Below are 23535 nucleotides of genomic sequence, written 5' to 3'. Positions count from 1 at the left end.
GCTGAAATGGCGCAGGGCCAGGCGAGCAGCTCTCAGTTCCAGCAGGTTGATGCTGTAGCTGGTTTCCACTTGGGACCACTTGCCCTGGACAACCAGGGAACCCATGTGGGCTCCCCAGCCGGAGAGGCTGGCGTCTGTGGTGATGATTAACCTCTCGGGCTCCTTGAATAGGTGGCCCTTGAGGATGGCCGGAGACACCCACCAGCGGAGAGACCTCTTCACTTCCGGCGTAACTCGAATCGGCCTGGGAGAGTTGCTCCTGGATGCCCTCTGGTGCGGCAGCAGCAGCCACTGAAGCGCCCTGGAATGCAGGCGGGCCCACGGCACGATGGAAATGCAGGAGATCATTTTTCCCAGCAGCTGCGACAGAAGGACCACTGGAGCCTGCCTCAAGCTCATCACCTTGTGGGTCATGGACCTTAGACCGGCCAACCTGTCTTGGGAGAGGAAAACCCTGCACAAGTTGGTATCTATCACCGCCCCCAGGTGTACAAGTCTGTTTGTTGGAGTGAGATGGCTCTTCTCTAGGTTTAGAGTGAAGCCGTGATTTTTGAGGGATCTCATAGTGATTTGGAGATCCCGCAATGGCTGCTGCCTGGACGACGACTGGATAAGGATGTCGTCCAGGTAGCACTGGAGCCTTATGGGCCTGCGTCTTAGCTGGGCCACCACTACCGCCAGCACTTTGGTAAACGTCCGAGGAGCGGACGAGAGGCCGAATGGGAGAGCTTTGTACTGGAAGTGGCGACCTGCATAATAGAAGCGCAGGAACTTTCTGTGCTGAGGACGGATGGGAATGTGGAGGTATGCCTCTTTGAGATCTATAGATGTGAGTAGATCTCCCTGTCGAATCCCCGCCAGAATGGTCTGCAGTGACTGCATCTTGAACCTCCAGTAGGCGATGTGCCTGTTGAGGTTTTTGAGGTCCAAGATGGCTCTCCACCCCCCTGAGTTCTTTGGCACCAGGAAGAGGATGGAGTAAAACCCCCTCCCCTCTTCGCCCTGGGGAACTGGTTCCACGGCCCTGATGTCTAGGAGATGTCTGACTTCCTGGTCCATACGCTCCCTCTTTTGGGGGCAGGATGGGACTGGGCACCGGATGAAGGTCCGGGGGGGGGAGGGACAGGAACTCCAGGGAGAGGCCTTCCCTGACTATCTGCAGAACCCAAGCGTCCTCGGTTGTCTGGGCCCAATGGGAGGCAAACAGCTGGAGGCGACCCCCGATGGGCGCCGAGCCCGGGCAGTCACTTTGACTTACGGAACGGCCTGTTGGAGGCCCCACCGCGGTTATACTTGCAGAAGCCGAACTGCTGCCTGCCTCTGTCCCGAAAGGGCGCCCTGTCCTGGGACCTGTCGCCCTGCTGACCGAAGGACCTATTGGCGGGAGAGAAGGAAGAGGCAGAGGTGGAAGGCTCGGAGGCACGAAAGGACTGCCTCCTAGAATAGGGAGCGGTCTTACGTTCCTGCTTCTTGTTTAGAGAAGGGAGGATCTTCCTCTTGTCCTTGGACTTGATGAGGAGAGGATCCAGGGACTCGCCAAATAGTTTGGACCCCTTAAAGGGGGCGGAAGCCAGTTTCCACTTGTTTTTCTGGTCCGCTTGCCAATGTCGGAGCCAGATTAGCCGGCGAGAAGTGATATTAGAGCCGAGTGCCCTGGAGGCGAATTTAGTGGTATTAAGGGATGCGTCAGCGGCATATTGGGAGGCCGCGATTATTTTAGACACGTCCTGGTGGAGGCGGACGTCTCCCGCCGGGAGCTTGGTTAGGAGCTCGCGCAGCCAGATCACAGAAGCCCTATTAAAAAAGGAGGCGGATGAAGAGGCCCTGATGGCCTAGGCAGCCGCCAGGTGGGTCTTGTGGCACGCCTTTTCCGCCTTCTTGTCCTCCGCCTTAAGGCCTTCCAGAAGGTTGGCCGGTAGGGAGGAGTTGGAGGTGAGTGCAGCGATGGGCGGGTCGACAGTGGGAAGGGCCAGAAGGTCCTCCAGCACTGCCTCCATAGTATAAAGCTTCCTATCTACCCCACTGGGAGAGGACTGCGTGGCTGGTTGAGCCCACTGGCGCTGGATTAGGTCGAGGAACAGCCCCGGGACCGGAACCAGCTCTTGTTGGGGTGCTGGGACATCAAACATGACCGCATTGGGATTAGCCGGAGTGGCATCCGCCGCCGGCACGGCCGGTTTGGGCTTGATCCCCACCCTGGTGGCAGCCTTGACCTTATGAAGGACAGATTTGAAAAGGCTGGGCTTGAACAGACCCGCAAAGGCGGGCGCTTCAGGGGGAAGGTCCTCGTCGTCCAAGAGACCTAGCACCTCCGGGTCAGGGTCCTCAATGGCAGAGGCCTCGCTGACCACCGAGGATTCCAGGGAAGGATGGCGAGCACGCTTGCTTGGAGGGGGAGCTGCCTGATCGGGTTTGGGACCCCTAGGGGCCACTGCAGTGGGACTCTTAAATTTCATGGCCTCCGTGATGCCCTTGGCAATGGCACGGGCCATTAGTTCCTGCATGCGGGGAGATAACTCCTCAGAGTCAGAATCAGGATCCAAGCCCTCCTCTAGGGGGGGTGAAGCCTCACCCTGCATGTCATCTATGCTAGCATCCCCAGGGGGAGGGGCCTGCTCACAGGCCCAAGAGGGTGCCGGGGAAGCCGGCTCTGCAAATGACCTATTTGGGGATAGGTCCTGGGACTCCACCTCCTCGGCGAGGACCATCTGGAGCTCTTCCCGGGAGGGAGGGATTCCTGAGAGGGACTGCTCCCTGTCTGCCTGGCGTCTGGCCTTCTCAAACTGCTTGTCAAGGGCCCGCTGGCGCCTTTCAGCATCCTTGGCCTCAGCCACAGAAGGGGTTCTGGAACGCTGTTTCCCAGAGCTACCCCCACCACTCTTGCCCGCACCCCCACTCCCCGATGAGGAGGAACCCTTGCTAGGGGCCTGAGAGAGGCTCGGCCTAGTATCCTGGGAATCAGGGGGACTGGGCAGGTCCATAGTCAATGACCACACAAGATGGAGCAAGGCTATGACAAGGCAGAAGTTAGAGAGAGAGACTGGTTGCTGCAAGGGGAACAAAACAAAAAGATTTGTCAAAATTGCCATATGCACAGTAACTGAGTCAATACGTATGAAAACATCCCATGCTTAATACCAGTCAGAGGCCCAGGGGTAGGATTGGGGCCTGCACCGAGGCGCAAGGCTCCGCAGGAGAAGCAGGGAGGAGAATAACTAGAAAAAGGCTTGGCCTGCGCTTACTTAGGCCTCCTCCCTGAGCCGGTATAATGACCGTTGGTATGGCCCAGGAACCAGCACCGCTCGCAAAAATAGGCAAAAGACGAAGGTGGCGATCCCAGCCTGAGAAACCCTTGCTAGGCCCTGCCACCTCCAGCGGTCTCCTGATAACGAGGCTGATGCAAAATGGCGGCCATGGCTGGGCGCGCTTTTTTTCACGCCTAAATTGGCCGCCGCAACAGCGTGGGGCTAAGGGAGAGCGAGGAGCGAACGCGCCTCGAATGGCGGCGATCACCCACTCCTCCCTGCGGCAGAGGTCCTCTAGCAGGCCGGGGAACGAAAAAACTTCGTCTAAAACAACAAACGAGGGGCCTGGGGACGTAGGAACCTCACCGCTGCAGCCGCGCCGTTTAAAACGACAAGCGGCAGGCCTCCGAAGCCGTCCCATAAGGATCGGCTGAGGGGCACCCCCCACCACCTTCCAGCTTACCTCCTGGCCTTCAAATGTAAATTCTGCTGGAGAAAAGCGCAGCGATGAGGATAGAAACGTCTCACGAAGTTGGGGAAATGTTAGGAAATAGAAATAAAACGCAAATAGAGAGTCCAAGCCAAAAAAGGATTAATTCAGCTCAGAGCTCTAGCTAATTACGTCCAAACGGGCTGACTGAGGAAGAATTCTGGGGGATTGATCACACCAGGAGGAGGTGTGGCTAAAGGAAAAATAGTTCCTCAATCCTAAGGGCAAGCAGACTGAATTAACCCATTGCTTGGACTCTCCAAGCGGTGTACAGGAAAACAGGCAATGGCATATAACTTCTGGGGGAAAAACTTGCCAAGAAAACTAGAACTTTTCCAGTCTGGACTTGTCCAGATTTGGAGTCAAAAACTGACATGAAGATACATATATGCATATCTATAAAAATGTTTTGTTTTTATGTGGAACCAAAGAAACTAGGGCCTTATTAATGCACCATGCACACACACAAACACACACACTTATATATAATAAGCCATTTAGAATCTTCAATGGTTCCGCATTAATATGAACTAGGATCTGATTTATTATTCACACAGTTTTAAAAATTTAAGGATAAATTTGTCCAATCTCTTTGATGACAGGAATTACCTTTTTTGTTTAACTGTAATATTGAAGGAGGAGGTATAGCAACCTTCATGGCCAAACCATAGGCACCTCTGAAGGAATGACTGTCACGAACAATGAATGACCCAGCTTCCTTGTCCTTGAGGACAGCAATAGCTGCATGACAAAAAGTAAGATATTAGAAGAGGACTTTTATTTATTTCTTTAAAAAAACTTGGATTAAAAAATAGATTACACCAATAGTAATAGAAGCCCTGGGTGCAATTTCAAAACATCTGAGCACCACTTGAACACCTTCAGCATTGACAAAATCACTAACATTGCAACCGGTTGGCTGAGCGCGCGCTTCGCACAATCCACAGGAAAATGTGGATTGACATGCCTCACGTGCACTGAGCATGTGTGTGCAGTCCACAGGAAAACAGCTGAGGCACGGCAATCCGCTCTGTCATGCCTATCAGCTGGGCTAAAAAACATAGAAGTATAGGTGAGTATACACGGGGGCAGACACACCTGAAGGTCGGAGTGAACCAATTCACTCACAGCCGATCTTCAGAGCAACCTGTTCACCCGAACCAGCCCGAACTGGTAGAATCCTACCCCTGGGCAGTTCCCAATATATGTGGACTATGTGTAGTGAAATTGGAAGTTCTGGAAATTATGTCCTACAAGTATTGTTTAAAGTAAGTGGGTACGTTTAGTATGCAGAAAAGAGCAAGATTATTGCCCCGTGAAAACTGAAAGGAAGCAGATTTCAATTAAACATGGATAGCTGAGTTGGTTATTTTCTGTCAGCATAGCTTATTTCAGAGTTGTGAGGAAAAATGGGACTAAAAGTGCAATGGGGATTACTTTAATTTCCTTTCTGTCTATCATCTATCTAATGTATAGTTCCAACTAAGTTTATTAAAAATATATTTAACATTACTAGAAACTGCTTATGTTTGGCTATAATTAAAGCTGTGAGAGACACTGTAAATAAATAGATTCTAATTCAATGGATTCTAAAATACCAGATTGTGATTGGTGAGAGAGACTGTTTTAGCAGAATAGTTACATAATGCCTAAATATCAACACATGCTTTTTTTTAAAAGTTTATTGGGAATGACTGCAAATACAAGTAACTGACATGGATTCCCTTTTAATAAACAGCTTAAATTTAAGATGTTGGGGTTTTGGAAGGGAGAATAATATCTAGCAAAACATAAACACAAATTAGAGTAAAGCTGAAAGGGAACAGCGAGTGATAAATATTCATCACCAAATCCAAAGAAGCTACCTTTATGCTGTGCAAGATATTTAAAGAACATACCTTGTTCTCTGGAAATCTCCGGTTTATACCAAAATTTGGAAGTATCTTGGACAAAGTTTACAGTTACATGTTGATCACCCATATTTTCTGTGATATAAAAAGAAAAATAAATATGATTTTAAAAAGCATACCATACTATCACAGCATAAAGTTGACAATTTTTATAAGATAACACTATTCAGAAGTATGTTAATCATCACTATTTCCCATTTCATAATGCAAGTGTGTCAGGAAGCATTTGAAATACACTAGAAAGAGACCCTACATGAATAGTTACACATTCAATTTAAGTATGAAAGGTTTAATGACTATGCATTTTGCATTAGTTGATTTGTACATCGAGAAACAATTATACTAAACAGTGAGAAGAGCTGTTACCCTTCTGGAATGCATACCGATCACTGGTGGTGTGTTTCCAACTTTAGAGAAATCTGGAAGAACATTTGGAAATGGAATGCTGATAGTGCTTCCACTATGTGGACTGGAGAAACCACTTGAAGAAGGCGAGGCACAGCCAAAAGAACGTTCTGCCTCAGAAATGCTTTTTTTCTCAGGAAAAGGGGTTTGTGGATACATTTGCAATCCCTGGATTTGCTGATTAGTATATCCAGAAGATGATACAAGGCAGGCTTGTGGCAAAAAACTACCGTCCACCATAGATTTCATTACTTTGGGAGACCCATGAGCATTTGCCATAAAAGAAAGGTTTTTTTCTTCCACTAACTGGTTACTGTTAGCAACAGTCTCATCATAATTCTGAAAAGTTTGTATGCTATCACAAGCTGTAAGGTCCTGTTGTGGCACAGCTGTTATATTTGCTAGATTGTTAAATGTCCCAGGCTGAAGTCCTTTTGTCTGGAAGTATAAATCATTTTGCTCAGGAGCAGAAAGATCTGGAGACATGAGGTAACTTCCTACATTGATGTTACTCATTTCTGGAAATTGAGGCATCAAGGAAGGCTGAAAATTGTTTGGACGCCAAATATGTCCGTCTGTTGAACTGTATAGAAAAGGAAAAAAAGGTTACATCCTGTCTATTATAAATATTTCAACATGCAGAATTTAAGATGAAGTCAAAATAACAATCAACTGCAGAAATACACAGATTTCAGTGGTTGTACTCAATTAACAGGAAAGTTTAATATAGATAAAAAGATAATTGGAACTGAATTATGTACAAATGAGGAAAATATAACAAAATGTATAACATTTAAGTTTGAAACAGGAGAACAAATTAAATATTGAATGGCAAACAAGCTACTAGTTTTGGATATAATGTACAGCTGGACACTAGTAAGATAATATCGGTAACTAGTTTTAAACTGGCACTGTGTCATAACCCAAGAAAAACTTTTATAAAATAATGTAATGCTGATATATGACACTGGAGAAATTATCACATATGTGCAAAATTATTTCAAACCAATGTTCAAAATATGAAAACTATGAAGTGATATTTTATCATGCATTGTAGATTTGTGAGAAAACTAAGAAAGTATGGATAAAAATTGATAGGATACAAAAGGATTTGAAGATAAATATTATGAAGAAACCAAAATACTCTTTATTAGGGCTTTTGCTCACCAATTAAAAAATAATGAAATCCCTAATGGAGGAATGGACTGTGAAATGGTTAGAATTTCCTGATAGGAAAACTGACTTATTTCATCAGAGAGAAAAATTACAAAAAATGTTTTTGAAAGACTGGGAACCTTATGACTGACTCTTTGCTAAAAGGAAAAAAAATGATAGGATGAGTCATAGGTTTGAGGATTAAAATAACTATAGATCAAATAAAGGGTTGAAGGAATTTGTATAGTATCAGTTGTGAGAGTTTGAGTGGAACAGTGATCTAGAGGTGGAGACACTTGTCTCCCACTCAGAAGGCAGTGGCAGATGTTTCTCTATCAGAACGCAAAGAGAAAATATCTGCTACAAACTTCACATAAGTATTAGGAAGGGCATCCAGCTAGTAAACACGCAGTTTCACTCAGTCGCCCTGACTCCACCCCAAAACAAAGGGATTAAAGAGTTGTAAAAAGAAAAAAAAGGAAAGAAATGATTATACCTATGATGGTCAACCTATGGCATGCATGCCGCAGGTGGCACATGGAGCCATATTTGCCAGCACACAAGCCGTCAGCACCAGTGCACATGCAAGCACCAGCCAGCTGATTTTTGGCCTTCCGGAGGATCAGGGAGGCTGTTTTCGCCCTTCCCAAGCTTCAGGAAAGCCTCCGGAGCCTGGGGAGGGCAGAAAACGGAACAATGGGCCAATTGGAAGTTTGGGAAAAATCTGTTTCTGGCTTCCAGATGGCCAGGAGAGGCCGTTTTTGCCCTCCGCAGGCTTCAGGAAAGCCTCCGGAGCCTGGGGAGGGTGAAAAATGGGCCAACCAGAAGTTCGGAAATGAACTTCCAGTTGGCCCACTTGGCTTGTTTTTTTTACCCTCCCCAGGCTCCGGAGGCTTTCTTGAAGCCTGGGGAGGGTGAAAACGGCCTCCCTCAGCCACCCAGAAGCCAGAAACTGATCATTTCTGAACTTACGGTTGGCCCATTGGGCCTGTTTTTCGCCCTCCCCAGGCTCCGGAGGCTTTCTATATGCACACATGCATGGGGGGGAGCAGGTCATGTGCACATGCACAGGTGAACGGGGCACATTGCATTGTGGATGTGGGGCACACAGCACGCAGTAGCGCACAAGCACGCAGAATTTTGGCACATCGTAAAGGGTCGCCATCACTGGATTATACTATTATAATTATCTGTAGAAGAGGTCAGAAGTCACATTTTATAATTTTAGTTTTCTTTTAATCTTTCATTTTACTTCTTTTTTCTGTAGATTTGTCTTTTACTTCAGATATAATTCACAATAAATATAAGTTTTTAAAAATCAATATGTAGTCCTGCATTAATTCAGATGACAATTTCAATCTAAATACATCTGCTTAGTTTATGCACATAATGCATCCCTCTGTGAAATGCAATTTGCAGCATATTTAATAAGTTTAGCTACCATGTTTTCCCAAAAATAGGAGTCTTATTTTCTTTTGACCCCTGAAATAAGCACTTGGCCTTATTTTTGGGGAGGTCTTATTATTTCTGAGGTGCAGGAGGCAGCGAGCGTGGTCACCTCATGGCTGCTGCTGTGTTGCAATATTTTCGGGGAGGGCTTATTTTCATGCATACACTCAAAAGCCCAATCGGGCTTTTTATCTGGGGAGGGCTTACTTTCAGGAAAACAGGGTATATGTTGAAAAATGCAGTGTAAATCCAAACTTTCCATTATAGAGAAAGTTCTATGTTTAATCATAATCAGGTAGAATAAAATGATATGCAAGATTAGCAAAGATTTGCCCTGGAAACTCTCATATGCATTTGTTAATCAAAGAAAATGATAGTTATATGGATATTTCCCCCTTGGAAGAGTTCTCAAAACAGCTTCTGGTTTTTTTCTCTACTCTAAAATTACTTATTCATTCAATTCATTCAATTCAATTATAATTCAGAATAAGGCCAATCCTATTTTCATTTGATATATCCAATACTTTGGAGATATATGCTATTTTGACATCACTGAAAGAAAACTGAATAGCAATAAATTGTTTTCCCGGTATTAATGCTAATGAACAATTATTTTGTTTGTGAAGTACAGGACAAAATGCAGCTGCTTCATATTTACCATATTTTTCGGAGTATAAGACACACCTTTTTTCCTCAAAAAAGAGGCTGAAAATCTGGGTGCATCAAACATCGAATACAGCATTTTTTGCCTTCCGAAGCCTCGCCCCCTTCACCAAAATGGCCGTGCATAGCCTTATTTTCATGAAAAACAACCATTTTTTGCTCCCCAGCCCCCAGCAGCACTCTATAAGCCTCCATAAGGATATGCATGCATTTCTTTTACAAAAAGCGGCCCCGTTTTCATGAAAAACAGGCCAATTTTTGGCTTGTTTCCCACCCCAGCACTCTGCAAGCCCCCCTCCTCCCCAGGCTATTCATGCCTTTTGTTTGAAAATAACGGGGCCATTTTTGTGAAAAACGGGCCGTTTTTGGGAGGTTTGCGGAGTGCAAAGTTTTTTTCCCCTTTTGGAAAGCTCTTTGATTGATGAGAATTACATTGATCAAGTGCTGTGCCAGCAGAAACAAAGTCTTAGATGCTGCAGATTGTCAGATATTTCCTTCTCCAGCACATGGATAAATACACCTTGAAACATCTATCTACCTACTCTCTCTCTCTCTCTCTCTCTCTCTCTCTCTCTCTCTCTCTCTCTCTCCCTCCCTCCCTCCTGTATTTCTCTCTCCCCTCCCTCTCCCTCCCTCCATCTACCTATTTACCTACCTACTCTCTCTTGGTCTCCCTACCTATCTACTGTATTTCTCTCTCTCTCCCTCCCCCGCTATCTACCTACATACCTACCTGATCTCTCTCTCCCTGCCTATCTACTGTATTTCTCTCTCTCTATTTCTCTCTCTATCCCTCTATCTACCAACCTACCTACTCTCTCTCCCTACCTATCTACTGTACTTCTCTCCCTCTCTCTATTTCTCTCTATATCCCTCTAATTACCTATCTACACACTCTCTCTCCCTACCTACTGTATTTCTCTCTCTCTATTTCTCTCTCCCTCTCTCTATCCCTTTATCTACCTTACCTAACTACTCTCTCTCCCTACCTACTATATTTCTCTCTCTTTCTCTTCCTCTCTATTCCTCTATCTACCTACTTAAGGTATTATTTTAGTTCTGAAACTCAGATTAGATATTATAACAAAGGCCATCTTGCTACCATAGGTAAGACATGGTATACTCAAATCTGGCATCTATCTATTCACATTTGTCTTCAATTCTCAGCATCTACCATCTAAAACATTTGTCTCACTTTAGAATACCCATTTTGACAATCCCATAATCCCCAAATTTTAAGGGATTTTCCCCCCTTGGACTCATTCACCTTAAAAATATTATGTTGGAAATGTAAGGAAGAACTAGATTTTAACTACCTCTCTTTTCTTGGAACAATGGTATCATTTGAAACTGAACATGTAGCCGCAAAAGGCTGGTGATGGGAAGGAACTGATTCTATGTCAGCCTGCAACAAGGATGGATTTGGAGTTCTTGAACTGTCAGATATCACAGTGGAGTGATTAAGATCTTCTATGTAACTTCGGGGTTCTGCAAAAATGAAGAAAATAATATTTTTGTTAAGATCCGTAAGCCTGCAATAGTAACAAATACAATATATTCTCACAATGAATGTACTATGAAGAGGCGTACTGGAAGTTCACTCTCAGTTCCACACATTTATGATACTATTTATACAGAAACATAAACGTATAACTCATAAAGGCTCTTTATACAAAAGATTTTCTTTCTGAATAAAACAATCAAAGAGGCAAACAATACACCAATCAAAAAACTACCAGCTGAAGGCAAACAAGTTAACAGCCAAAAACAGCAGAATCAAGGAACCACCGAGACTACTCCCACCAACACTGATATAGCAAACCATTAATATATAAAATGAAAGCAACCCTACTCCCTGCTAGCATAGATGACGTTACCTAATTTGGTAATGAAATATTTGCAAGAAAACAACCAAGCTGAGAGCACCAAGTACCCACAATTTTTAACAATTCACACCTGTTTCTATAGACAGACATGCAAGTATCTGTCCTCTATCAATATTTAAATCAAAGTTTTTAATTGGCACATCCTAGTATAATCAGGAACTGAGATGTTAATCTTAATATTTTTGAAAGCATCCAATACAATGTTCCAATTATCAAACCCTGGATGGGGGTTTCAGGGAGATTCTAAAAAGTATATCTGACATAAATGTAATCGAACTTGTGTATTATATTTATTATTTATTATATGGGTTAATATATTTATAAGATTATAGGAAATATAATGAAACTAAAAAATATTACTACATTGTAAATATAGTAAACTATATGTGATTTTGTAGGTTATTTCAGTTTGCTGATCAGCTAAAATCAGAGTGGATTTGATTTAAATCACGATTTAAATCCATAGTAAAAAGGCTTGATTTAAATCAATTTAAATCATATATTTTAAAGAGTAACTGTCATCTCTGTCCCGCAGCAGCTCTTCTGACCTGCTTGTTGACACAAAGACAGTCCTAATATTGAACAATATATAGCTCCTGCTACCTAAATAAGCTCCATTTCATGCTGAATAAACTAAATTATTAATGTATCTTAAATAGAAAACTATATTTAGATAGACTTTTACTCCAAAAGCATTTTATTAAAATAAATTTGATAGTCAAAAAAATCTGATTGAATTTTTTTAAAAATCCAATTTAAATTTAAAAACAAAAGTTTTTTAAAATTATTTTTAAAAATATTATCAAATTTTGGTAGGAGGAGGAGGGGGAGGGGGAGGAAGAAGAAGACAGATCCAGAAAACTATAGACCTATCAGCCTGACCTCAATACCAGGAAGATTCTGGAAAGGATAATCAAGCAACGGATCAGCCAAAAGCCAACCTGGGGTTGTCAAAAACAGATCATGCTAGACTAATCTTATTGCATTCTTTGATAATTGGACAAAATTTGTGGACCAGAGGAATGCCGTCGATATCGTTTACTTGGACTTCAGTAAGGCCTCTGATAAGGTAGACCATAACCTACTACTAGATAAAGTAGAAGAATGTGGGTAGACAGCATCACGCCAGATGGATTTGTAACTGGTTGACCAACCGCCCTCAACGTGTAGTCCTCAATGGAACTGCATCTTCACGGAGGGAAGTATGCAGTGGAGTACCCCAAGGCTCTGTTTTGGGCCCAATACTCTTCAACATCTTCATCAATGAATTGGATGAGGGTGTTAGGTATGTAAGCTAACAGTTGGGTTAGCAATATATAAGCCATGATAGTAGTACTGTTTCTTTAAGTACCGCTGTAAATGTGATTGGATGCTGTTACCTCAAGCAGCCATAACATGGAGCCAGAATGACTGTTAGCTTTCTGTTTGTTAAATGCTGATCGGTGGGGGACTCATCAAATTTGCAGATGACACCGAGCTGGCAGGGATAGCCCACACTCCAGAAGATAAGCTAAAGATACAGAAGAATCTTGACACACTTGAGCATTGGGCACTATCTAATAAAATGAAATTCAATGGTGAAAGGAGTAAGTTCCTACATTTAGGCAAGAAAAACGAAATGCACAGGTACAGTGTAGGTGGTACCTTGCTCAACAGTAGTAATGTGAAAGGGATCTTGGAGTCCTAGTGGACAATCAATTAAATAGGAGCCAGCAGTGTGCAGCAGCTGCCAAAAAGCCAACACAGTTCTAGGCTGCATCAACAGAGGGATAGAATCAAGATCACGTGAAGTGTTAATACCACTTTATAAGGCCTTGGTAAGGCCACACTTGGAATACTGCATTCAGTTTTGGTCGCCACGATGTAGAAAAGATGTGGAGATTTTAGAAAGAGTGCAGAGAAGAGCAACAAAAATGATTAGGGGATTGGAGGCTAAAACATATGAAGGACGGTTGCAGGAACTGGGTATGTCCAGTTTAATGAAAAGAAGGCCTAGGGGAGACATGATAGCAGAGTTCCAATACCTATGGGGTTGCCACAAAGAAGATGTTGGATAGCCCTTGTCTGAAATGGTACAGCGTTTCCTGCCTAAGCAGGGGTTTGAACTAGAAGACCTCCAAGGTCGCTTCCAACTCTGCTATTGTATTGTATTGAATTTTGCTCTTTATCTAGTCGCCCCCACCTTGGATGGACCTTCAGGGGTAATCTCTAACCTGATTGGAGGCTCTTCTGCCCCTCCAGTGGGGCTGCCTGCTTTAGAAGCGAGGACTTGATTCCTGCCTGTGTCCTCCAAGCTGCAGGGGGCCGCCATCTTGGGCCACGTGGGGCCTCTCCTCCCCTTTCCTTTCAAATGGCTCTGCTGGGCAAATACAGTAGCCCTGCCCTCAGGACTTCGAAAAAGCAAGACAAAAAAAAAACGGCTTGTGCTGCTAAGAGCTGCCGCTCTCACCTGTGGCCTCCTGCTGTAAACAGCCAATTGCTGAGAACCCCGCCTCTCCCTTCTGCTGCTTTCCTTTCTCTGCCTTAAAGGGAAAAATTTTCCTTAAGGGAAGACCTTCTTTAAAGGGAAAGTCTCCGCAATTATCTGAGCATCGTTGCCCTGTCTGGGCTTCTCCGGCTAATCAGGCCCTCAGAAGGGATTGAATAGGGCTTGCATAAATCGTGATAGCAAGGTTGCCGGAACACAGGGGGACAAAGGCGAAGGGAGTCCTCACCTGGAGGGAGGGGTCCCCTTCTGCAGCCCTGCCAGGTGAAGAGAAACCTGGTAATCTTTCCTCAGGTTCCAGGCCGGGGGGGGGGGGGTGTCTTCCTGCTGCTGGCCTTGTGGCAGATGGCTCTGCTTTTCATACTTGGAGATAGGCTTGGGGGCAGGGGTTGATCCACAGCCTGCCTCTTTAGCCTCCTTGATAGAGATATTCCTCCTTTGGGCCTTTACTTGCCTCCCCCGCCCTAGCTATTGCCTCTGTGAAGGTCTCTAACCTTTTTAAGGGCTCCTCAGTGCCTCCGGTGGTTGCTGCTGCAGGGCTGAGAGCTCAGCTCCTGCCGGCCCCCTTTGACCTGCTTGGGGCCGCCATCTTGCACCACGTGGTTTCCAAAATGGCCCCCGGCTCCAAATTCAAAAGGCTTCTCTTTGCTGGAACACATGGAAATGGCTTGTGCCTTTGCAGACTGCCTTGTGTCTTCCGCTGCTGCTGGGGGAATCTCTCTCTCACCTCCCCCTGCCTCCCACAGCTCTTTCTGAGCCTCTCCAGCTCTCATCTTGTTCCCTAGTAATCGCTGCCAGCACAGGCACTGAGGGGAGTGGGGGAGCTCTGGCGCCTTTAGAGCCTCCTTGGGCATTGCCCATGCTGCAGGGGCCTCTGCAGAGCTCGCTTGCCTGTCTTTGGTGAGAGTCCTCACTTAGCGCCCTGAGTCTCGCTCTGTGACCTGGGCTGCGTGCCGCCTTAGAAGTTGCTGCGTGGGCTTTCTACCCCCGCTGAGGGTTTCCTCAGCCTCTAGTGATTGATCAGGCAGCATGGAGGCAATTTCGATCGCTTTTGTAGTAATTTAAAATCTTTCCTTTAAGTTTCTTCAGGATCTCATGATGAACATAGCCGTCCTTAGATGGACTGAGTCGATAACTGGGTGGAGCCTGGTGACCAAGGCATGGCTAAAATAGCTTATCTGACTCAGCCCAATCAAGAGAGGACAAGGTCAACCCATCCTGGATACTCCTCCCTTCATTATGGAGAATATGCTGTGCATATCAGCCATTATGTCTACAGTTAACTTGGTTAAACATCTCAAGTGAACCAAGACAAATCATTGTACATTTTTAACAAACTTACCCATAGTTTTCTGCTATATTAAGCACCACAAACACATACCATAAATGTTAAAAATGTCTATTCCTAGCTGCCTAGTAAACCACATGTGGTAAGTTAGTCACCTACATTGTGCAATGAAATATTGAATTTCATGACATCTGGAGAATTGCAGTCATATCTTTAGCTGACCAGCAAATTGAAATAACCTAGCAACATCACATATAGTGTTTTCCAAATGCCTATTTTTCCTAAACGGGTGTTTCCAAATAGCACTAATGCAGAGCATTAGTTCTTACTGAAATGGAAATATTTCATTCTTTCTTCCCATGAATATAGAGGCATAATCATACATAGATCTTGTATAACCGTGTTGGAAGGGACATTGGAGATATTCTAGTCCAACCCCCTGGTTGAGCAGGAGAGTTTATACCATTTCAGACAAATGACTGCCCAGTCTCTTCTTGAAAGCCTTCAGTGATGTGGCACCCACAACTTCTGAAGGCAAACTAATCCACCAGATTATTGTTCTCTTTAGGAAATTTCTCCTTACTTCTAGGCTGTTTCTCTCTTTGATTAGTTTCCATCCATTGTTTCTTGTCTTGCCTTCTGATGCTTTGGAAAATACTTTGCTTCCCTCATCTTTACGGCAGCCCTCAAATACTGGAACTATATCTCCCCTAGTCCTTCTTTTCACTAGACTAGATATACCCATATACATTGAAAATTGAAGGCTTGGGACAACTCAAGGCTTGCTGCTTCTTGTTATTGGAGGACTATTTAAAGAGAACCACTATACCACAGGTTTTATAACAGATATAAAAATAACCAACATCAACGCTCTTACATCTGATTACCTTTTAAATTGATTACCTTAGCATTTTCAGTCATGTTCTCCAAACTTTTAACAAATATGGCAGATTCAAAAACAATAATCTTGATGCAACGTTTTGTTCCCTTTTACCTTCATATTGAAATGTCACTCTATTCTGATTTACAAGCGTGGAAAATTAGCATCCACCCATCTCCTAGAACCGTGATGGCCAACCTATGGCATGCGTGCCACAGGTTTCTCTGTGGGCACGCAAGCCATCGTCCCAGTTTAGCTCCGCTAATCATGCATGCACACTCCCACCAATGAGCTGGTCGTCGGATCTCTGCTGTACATGCACGGGTATGCATGTGGGGCAGGCTATGTGCATGTGTGGCAGCGAGGGTGTGCCTCCATGTGCAGGGAGCATACATACATGAGCAGTGGGTGCGTGTGCATACACAGGGGAGCACATTGCATTTGGGGGTTGACACCCACACGTGCGCATTCATGAATGTGCACACTTTGGGCACTTGGTCTGGAAAAAGTTAGCCATCACTGTCCTAGAAGAGTGAAATATTCTAGGAAATATTAAAAAGGCAGAATATTGTATTTTCCCTAAAGGAGAAACATGTTCCTAAAGACATAAACTCAGCCTCAGCTCCTTGCCCCTCAGCAGATATTTTGTTGCTAACCTATCCACAAGACAAAAGGCTGGGCCAGCTTATTCACAAAACAAAAGACCTGCACCCTCAGGATTTAATAGGATTAGCCCTCTACCCATCTCAGCACATGGCACCTGGGAAAATTGCATCACCCAGCAAGGTTCAACCAAGCCTGCGACTCAAGACATCCTACAAAGTTACCCTGCCTAGCCCCCTGGGACTCTAACAACCAGAATACAATCAGCATACATTCACAGGAACAGGAAATTGAAATTCAAAGCCCAAGAGAGGGTATAAATCTTTCTCTCCCATGTGCTCATTTACCCAGGACTCTAAAAAACCCATGTGGTCTTGTCCACCATTAAACCATCTTTCCAAATAAACTCCATGTTTCCAGTGTCTGTCTTTCCACTTGAAACTGAACCCATATGGACATTTCTTCCCACACAAAGTCCCTGTTTTTAGCTCTTTTGAAAAACTAAAAGAGGGCACATACATTTCAGAATATTTATCAGTTAACATAATACCTTAAAAGATATTGCTTGAGGCAATAAATTAACCTAACAATAGTATGACTCAAGAGCCTTCAGATTCTTAACATAGCTTTGATAATATCAAATACTCTATTTTTACTACAAAAGGAAGCATGTCAATGGAATACAACAATGAAACAGGATATATGTTTAAATCCTAATAGAGTGGAGAAGCTAAGGATTGATATTTTAGCAATCGTATCTGGGTTTTTTAGCAGAAGAAATATAACACTACCATTCTATCAGTTGAAAAGTGAGTGAGCAAGTGCTGTTCTACAAAGCCAGTAATTCTTGTTTTATTTTTTACAATTTTTTATCATACTCCACACTTTTAACTAATTCATACATGTTGAATGTCATTAAATTATGCCCACATAACATGCATGTATAGAGGATAATCTGTCATTTCTTAAGTAATAATATTTTGCAATGGAAGACTACTATGTTTTTAAAAAGAGAAGACATCTGAAATTCAAAATTTAAATCTTTATACCAACGGTAAAAACAGATTGGTAGAAAATTATCCCTAATAAAAGTGGCACTAAACATCAACTGGCTAGGTATTCCAAATATTAGAAATTTTTGGGTAGCTAATCAATTAAGTGTGATCCCAGATATTATAGAAGTAACTAGAGATTTAATATGGAGAGATATAGAGTTGAAACAGCTAAAGGAAATAGGTGATCCTATAAAAATATATTGGTTTAAAAAGGATATTTAAAAAATTGTTAGGAGGATACAAGTTTTTTTTAAAAAAACTTGGTGGAATTATGGAATAAATGGTGATACCAGATAATGCCAGGAATCTCTCCTTTAACACCAGTGGTTGAAATAGAGAAATTCTCTAAAATTGAATTGAAAGAATGAATTAGTAAACTAAAAGAAAATCAGATATATAAATGGGAAGACTTGAAGAACAAGATAAAGAATATAACACAACTAAAAATGCTTTAACAGATATTAAATTAAATAGGTTGAATTTAATACAATTAGAGAAATGGATAAAAGTGGAAGAAAAATTCAAGGAGAAAGACAGTTAACAAAATTTGAAATGATTATAAAAGAATGTGAGATGAACCAAGAATATATAGGGAAAGGAAGAATGGAAAAATATATAAAATATTAACTGAATTAGAAGACCAGGCAAAAGGTTTAAAATTAATTTGGGAATCAGATTTGGGAGAAATAAATGATAATGATTGGAGAAATATTTGGAATAGAAGAGTATATAAGAATATGCCAGTTAGAGTTAAGAAAATGGATATAAAGTGATATGGAGGTGGTAGTTAGAGTTAAGAAAATGGATATAAAGTGATATGGAGGTGGTACCTAACATCAGGTAAATTAAATAGATGGTAAATATACAAATATTTATTGGAGGTGCAAAAAAGAGGTTGGAACATATAACCATATGTAGTGGGATTGTGATAGTGCACAAAAATATGGGACATGGTGTTTAGAGAAATTAGAGCACTGTTGAACGTAAATCTAGAGATGTCACCGAGGATTGCATTATTGTTGCTGATGGAAAAACAGGATACAAATGAAACAAAAAAGGAATTGATCGTAAATTTGATCATGGCAGCTAGATTAGTGATGGCTAAATATTGGGGGTGAAATTGGGATATTCAAAGAAATGAGTAGTATAATGAAATTTGGAATATGGCAACGAATGGTAAATAAACAACAGAATGGAATGGAATAAATCAGGAGGGAACAAGCCCGTAAAGGCGGGGGGGGGGGGTATCCAGAACCAAATCATTCAAATCCTCAGAGAGATCCAGATACCTCTAGGTCTTGTCTCCCATGACTGACCCCTCGCTGGCCAGGGAGGGTGACACAGGACAGCTAACCGGCTGGGCTGGAACCCGTGTTAGAGGTGAAGCAGCTCTAGAAGCTGAGGCCCTGTCCTGGGAGGAGTGTGTGGGGCTGGCCGCTGCAAGCCTGCAGCGACCCCAGAAGCAATTGCCCTCTCAGTAAGGTTCTGAAGACCCATGGGAAGGTCATCTACCTCCAATGCATCCCAGTCAGGACCCCCTGAGTTCTTGTTCGGATATGGCTGAGGGGCTGAGCTAGGCCTGGCTGAGGGTCTCACCCCCAACTGGGGTTCCTGGAAGGTAGGGTCAGAAGGGCAGTTATTCTGATCTTCCATGGGGAGAGAAGGCGAAGGGGAATCCTCCCTGAAGCACTCTCTGAAGGAATCCGGGGACCCAGGAGGGGAATCCCCCCTCGAAGTTCCTCCCATAGGTGATCTGGACCTGGATCTGGACCTGGGCTTGAGTGGGGAAGAGCTAAGCTTGTCCTGCAGGGCTCGCAATCTCTCCGCCCTGGAGGTGGTCTTGGTCAAAGCTTTGTGCCTACGCTGTTCGTCCCTCTGGGTAGCGCGGGAAGGACAAGAGGTAGCTGAGGCCTTAGACCTCTTGGAGAAGGCAGTAGGCCGCTGCCAGGATGCCCCCCCCCAGGGGACATGGGTGGAGATGGGAACCTCCAAGCTCCCTCCGCCATCTTGGCCACGTGCGCAGTTACTCACAGCCCTCCTCGTGCTTCCGACAATCACCCCGCACCTCCACCACAGCCAGCAATCAGGAAGATGTTTTCGCTCCCTCCTGCAGCACGCCCTGATGCGAAATGCTGCGATCGGTGCACTTTGGGGCTTCTGCTAAGTCTGGGAGGCTAAAAACGGCTGTGCAGCTCTCCTAGCTGCTTCCAAGGCTCTGCGGGGCTCAGGGAGGCTTTGTGCTCTTCTCTGTGCTTCCCTGGTCTCTCTCTCGGCTTCTGCTACGTCTGCAGGCACAACGGGTCTGTCGGGCTGGAAACCCAAGGCCCATTAGCCCCCAAAGCCTCCGCTCTGCAATTCACAAGCCTCCACGTGGTCGCTGGATTGGAATTGCAGTTTAAAAGCTCCATGTGGTTTCCAGCTTAATAATGGCCGCCGGAATGCCGCCCAAGCCTCCAGAGCCTCCGAGCCCTTTATTTCCAACCCCCAGGCAGCTGCAAAAGCCGCAGCCACTGCCGGGGACTTACATGAGGTAGAGGAAGGGCTTCAACCTTCAGGAATCAGAGATGGGTCGAGGAGGGTCCAGGATGGGAAAGATTAAATCAGGAATCCAATTTTTTTAGTCTCATCACAGGATGTACTGGATTAAAACTGTAGTCTGAAAGGAGGCGCTCAGAGGCGTGGCTTCAGCTTCAATCCAGTCTCAAGGCCAATTGGACATGACTATACCATCAATGGACCATCCTGCAAACCCACTCTGGAAAACTGAACTGTTATTTCCTTCAAGTCAAGTTGCTCTGAATGCAGCTTGAAAACTGGCAACCATATGGACACAATGTAAAAAGCAATTTCTCTGGAGGGGAAATCCCTTGGCATTCTGGAGGAACAGGCCTCAAATCTAGTGAAAATGATAGCAAACACCAGTCAACTCAATATGTTTCCCTAAACCAGCGAAGGCGAACCTTTTTTGGCTCACGTGCCATAAGCGGGGGAGCGCAAGGGGGTCGTGTGTGGGCATGCTGCACCCATAATGCAATGTGCAACCCCACCACCACGCATGACAGCACTCCCCCCATCTTTTGCATGCTTTTTTCGCCCTCCCCCGCCCCCCAGGAGCCTTCAGGAGCTTCCCTGAAGCCTCCGGAGCACAAAAAAACAGCCCTACAGGCAAACTGGAAGTTTGGGAACGGACTTCTGGTTTGCTCGTAGGGCCAGTTTAAGCCCTCCAGAGCCTTCAGGGGCCTTCCGGAGGCTTCCCTGAAGACTCCAGAGGACAAAAATCAAGCAAACCAGAAATCCGTTCCTGAATTTCTGGTTTGCCCATAGGGGCGGTTTTTGCACTCTAGAGGCTTCAGGGAAGCTCCTGAAGCCTCCGGAGGGCCTCTGGGGTGGGCGGGGGAGGCTGTTTTCACCCTCCCAAGGCTCCTATAAAATCTCTGGTGCCTGGGGAGGACGAAAAAGCTTTAAAAGGCTGAACTCAGCTGGCCAGCACGCGCATTCAGGCTGGCTCTGCGTGCCACCTGTGGCACGTGTGCCATAGGTTTGCAATCCTGGCCCTAAACTGTTCAGCTTGTTCAAAGATAAATTATAAATTAAACCTATCTGTTCCTATAATATTTACCATTAAAACAATTTTATATTTTTTTATATTAGTTGTTTTTGTATGCAGCTTTATCAGTTTGTTGTGCACAACCTAGAATCACTTCTGGGTGATGATGAGAGGCAATGTAAAATACACACTTACATACTACGAGACCTCCATCCCTCTCCCAACTGAAATTAGAGGTATAAGGAAATGTAAGCACTCCTCCAGGTGTTGAGATTAAATTCCTCCTCTCCTACCCATTTACAATTATGTGAAAAGAAAGTACACCGTCCTTGAATTCTATGTATCAGGACATAGTAAAAATAATCTAGCCTTAGAAGTTCTAAAAAGTAGGTAAATACAGCCTCAGATGAAAAACAACACATGATATATTATACCGTATCATTATTTATATTACGAAAAGAAAGCCAAAATAAATTCCTCTCAGACATAGTTTCCAAAGGCTGCCTCCCACCGGAATTCAAAAAAGCTAAAATATCACTTCTAAAACCACAAGCCAGAGTTGAAAGCTACTGCCCAATCGCCCTTTTGAGTTCCTGCTACAAACTTCTAGAAAAATTAATTATAAACAGGATAGGTAGCATAATAGATGAACATCTGCCCATGGAACAAGGCAGATGCTTTTGACAAGACCAGAGCTGTGAAGCCCAGGTGCTAAGCCTAACAGGCTATAAATGTAGCAAGATTCTAAGGAGGCCTCAAAACCACAGCCGTGTTCATAGATCTAACTATGGCATGCAGCACAGTTTGGAGGGATTGTTATATTATCCGTGCAAACATCTCTATCAATTAATTAATAACAGGTTGAGTGTGTCAAGAGTGTAACTTTGGCATTTTCAGAAAAGATATGATCCTGAACTTTTATTTGGATACTTAAGCTGAATGTTGATAGAGTGATAGATAGATTCAGATAATAATGGGGGACAACATAAATATGATAAGATTAAACAACAGCATTTCACATGTGTCTGTAATGGCACTTACACTATTCAACCTATACATAACAGATACACTAGTGACACTAATTTGATGATCGCAGTACAAGAAAACACATGGAGGTGGCTGACAATCATCTTTCCAAAGATCTTAAAATCTTGGAAAAATTCTTCACTGACTGAAGACAAAAAAGTAACTATATGAAATGTCTCTCACGCTAACAACTACAAAAAATAATCCAGTTGCAATTATTTAACTTCAGACAATTTCAGACAACTCCACCTGGATGATTATGAGTCTTCATTGACACATTGCAAAGCGCTTTGAAGAGGAAGCCCCTGACATTGGTCTGGCATGTGTTGGTACATTCCAACAACTCTCTGTCTAACTGGCTTGCTCTGATTGATGAAACTACCTGGCTGGGCACTGAAACATCTCCCAAACTAACAACAACAACAACAACAACAACAACAACAACAACAACAACCAATAGTCCAGTTGCAATGAGTCAACCTTCAGACAACTTTCAGTAACTATGTGATTTCACAAACTGGCATATAAAGCCCCGAAGTCTACTGAAACAACAACTTACTCCCCTATAATCTCCAAAGTATCTTGGAATAACATTGGACAAGACTCTCTGCAACACTAGAGATTACAGCGGCAAAAATCAATACTAGGAACATCATACTCCAGAAATTATGTAAAACTAAATGGGGAGCTTCAGCTGCCACCCTCAGATTATTAGCACTAAAGTTGGTCTATTCCACAGCAGAATACTGTGCCTGTATGGCTTAATAGCTGCCATACTAGTAAATTAGATGTCAGATTCAATGACACCATGAGGATTATAAGCAGATGTATTATCGAACTAGTTGGCTTCCTATTCTGACTCAGCTAGCACTGCCAGCTTTATAAAGGCAAGATACACTAGTGAGAGAGAACAACTCACTCCTAGTAGTGCAGCCAAACGTCCTAATTATCAGTCATTGGACTCAAATCCAGGAAAGTTCGCCCACCAACTTTTAACACTGAAAGCCAAATGGGTTGCTGAATGACTAAAAATAGGGTGACCCCACAAAAAAGATGCCAAAAAAGATCCTGAACTACCACATCAGGAATGGACAATCCTGAATAAGATTTGCACCTCACATGGCATCCTGCAGGATTCTGTGTGCAAATGAGGCATAGTATTCTCCCCTCAGTGTGAATGCAAAGTCTCATGTCAAACTCTAGATCAAATCATGACCGGTTGTAAGCTGAGTGCATGTACTGGTCCAGTATCTGATTCTCTCCCCACCCCCCACCCTCACAAAAAATTACATGCCTATCGATCATGAGGAAGAAAAGGCCTGATTAACAATTTGCTTTTAGCATCAGCACCATCAGTCAGATTAAAGAAAAGGAGTGAAAGTGAGTTTATGTAGAATTCAATTTAAAAGAGGTAAGCTGTTCATAACAATAAAAAATGATCTATATGA

At 43.8% G+C, this 23535-nt stretch overlaps 1 protein-coding gene across 3 annotated transcripts in view; it reads right to left on the bottom strand.

Annotated features, from left to right (window-relative positions):
* TNS3 (tensin 3) overlaps positions 1-23535 on the bottom strand; it is a 169481-nt gene that overhangs the window by 20703 nt on the left and 125243 nt on the right. For all 3 annotated transcript variants that reach the window (XM_081971417.1, XM_081971418.1, XM_081971419.1), the window contains 4 exons: positions 10634-10805; positions 6029-6633; positions 5634-5720; positions 4345-4476 (listed from right to left, as the gene is read on the bottom strand). In XM_081971417.1, the coding sequence (XP_081827543.1) occupies positions 4345-4476; positions 5634-5720; positions 6029-6633; positions 10634-10805 (996 nt within the window). The remainder of the gene's footprint in view (positions 1-4344; positions 4477-5633; positions 5721-6028; positions 6634-10633; positions 10806-23535) is intronic.

Source organism: Natrix helvetica (genome assembly GCF_964273705.1).
Source record: "Natrix helvetica genome assembly, chromosome: Z".
NCBI classification, from domain to species: Eukaryota; Metazoa; Chordata; class Lepidosauria; order Squamata; family Natricidae; genus Natrix; species Natrix helvetica.
This window is presented reverse-complemented; position numbering and strand designations above follow the sequence as displayed.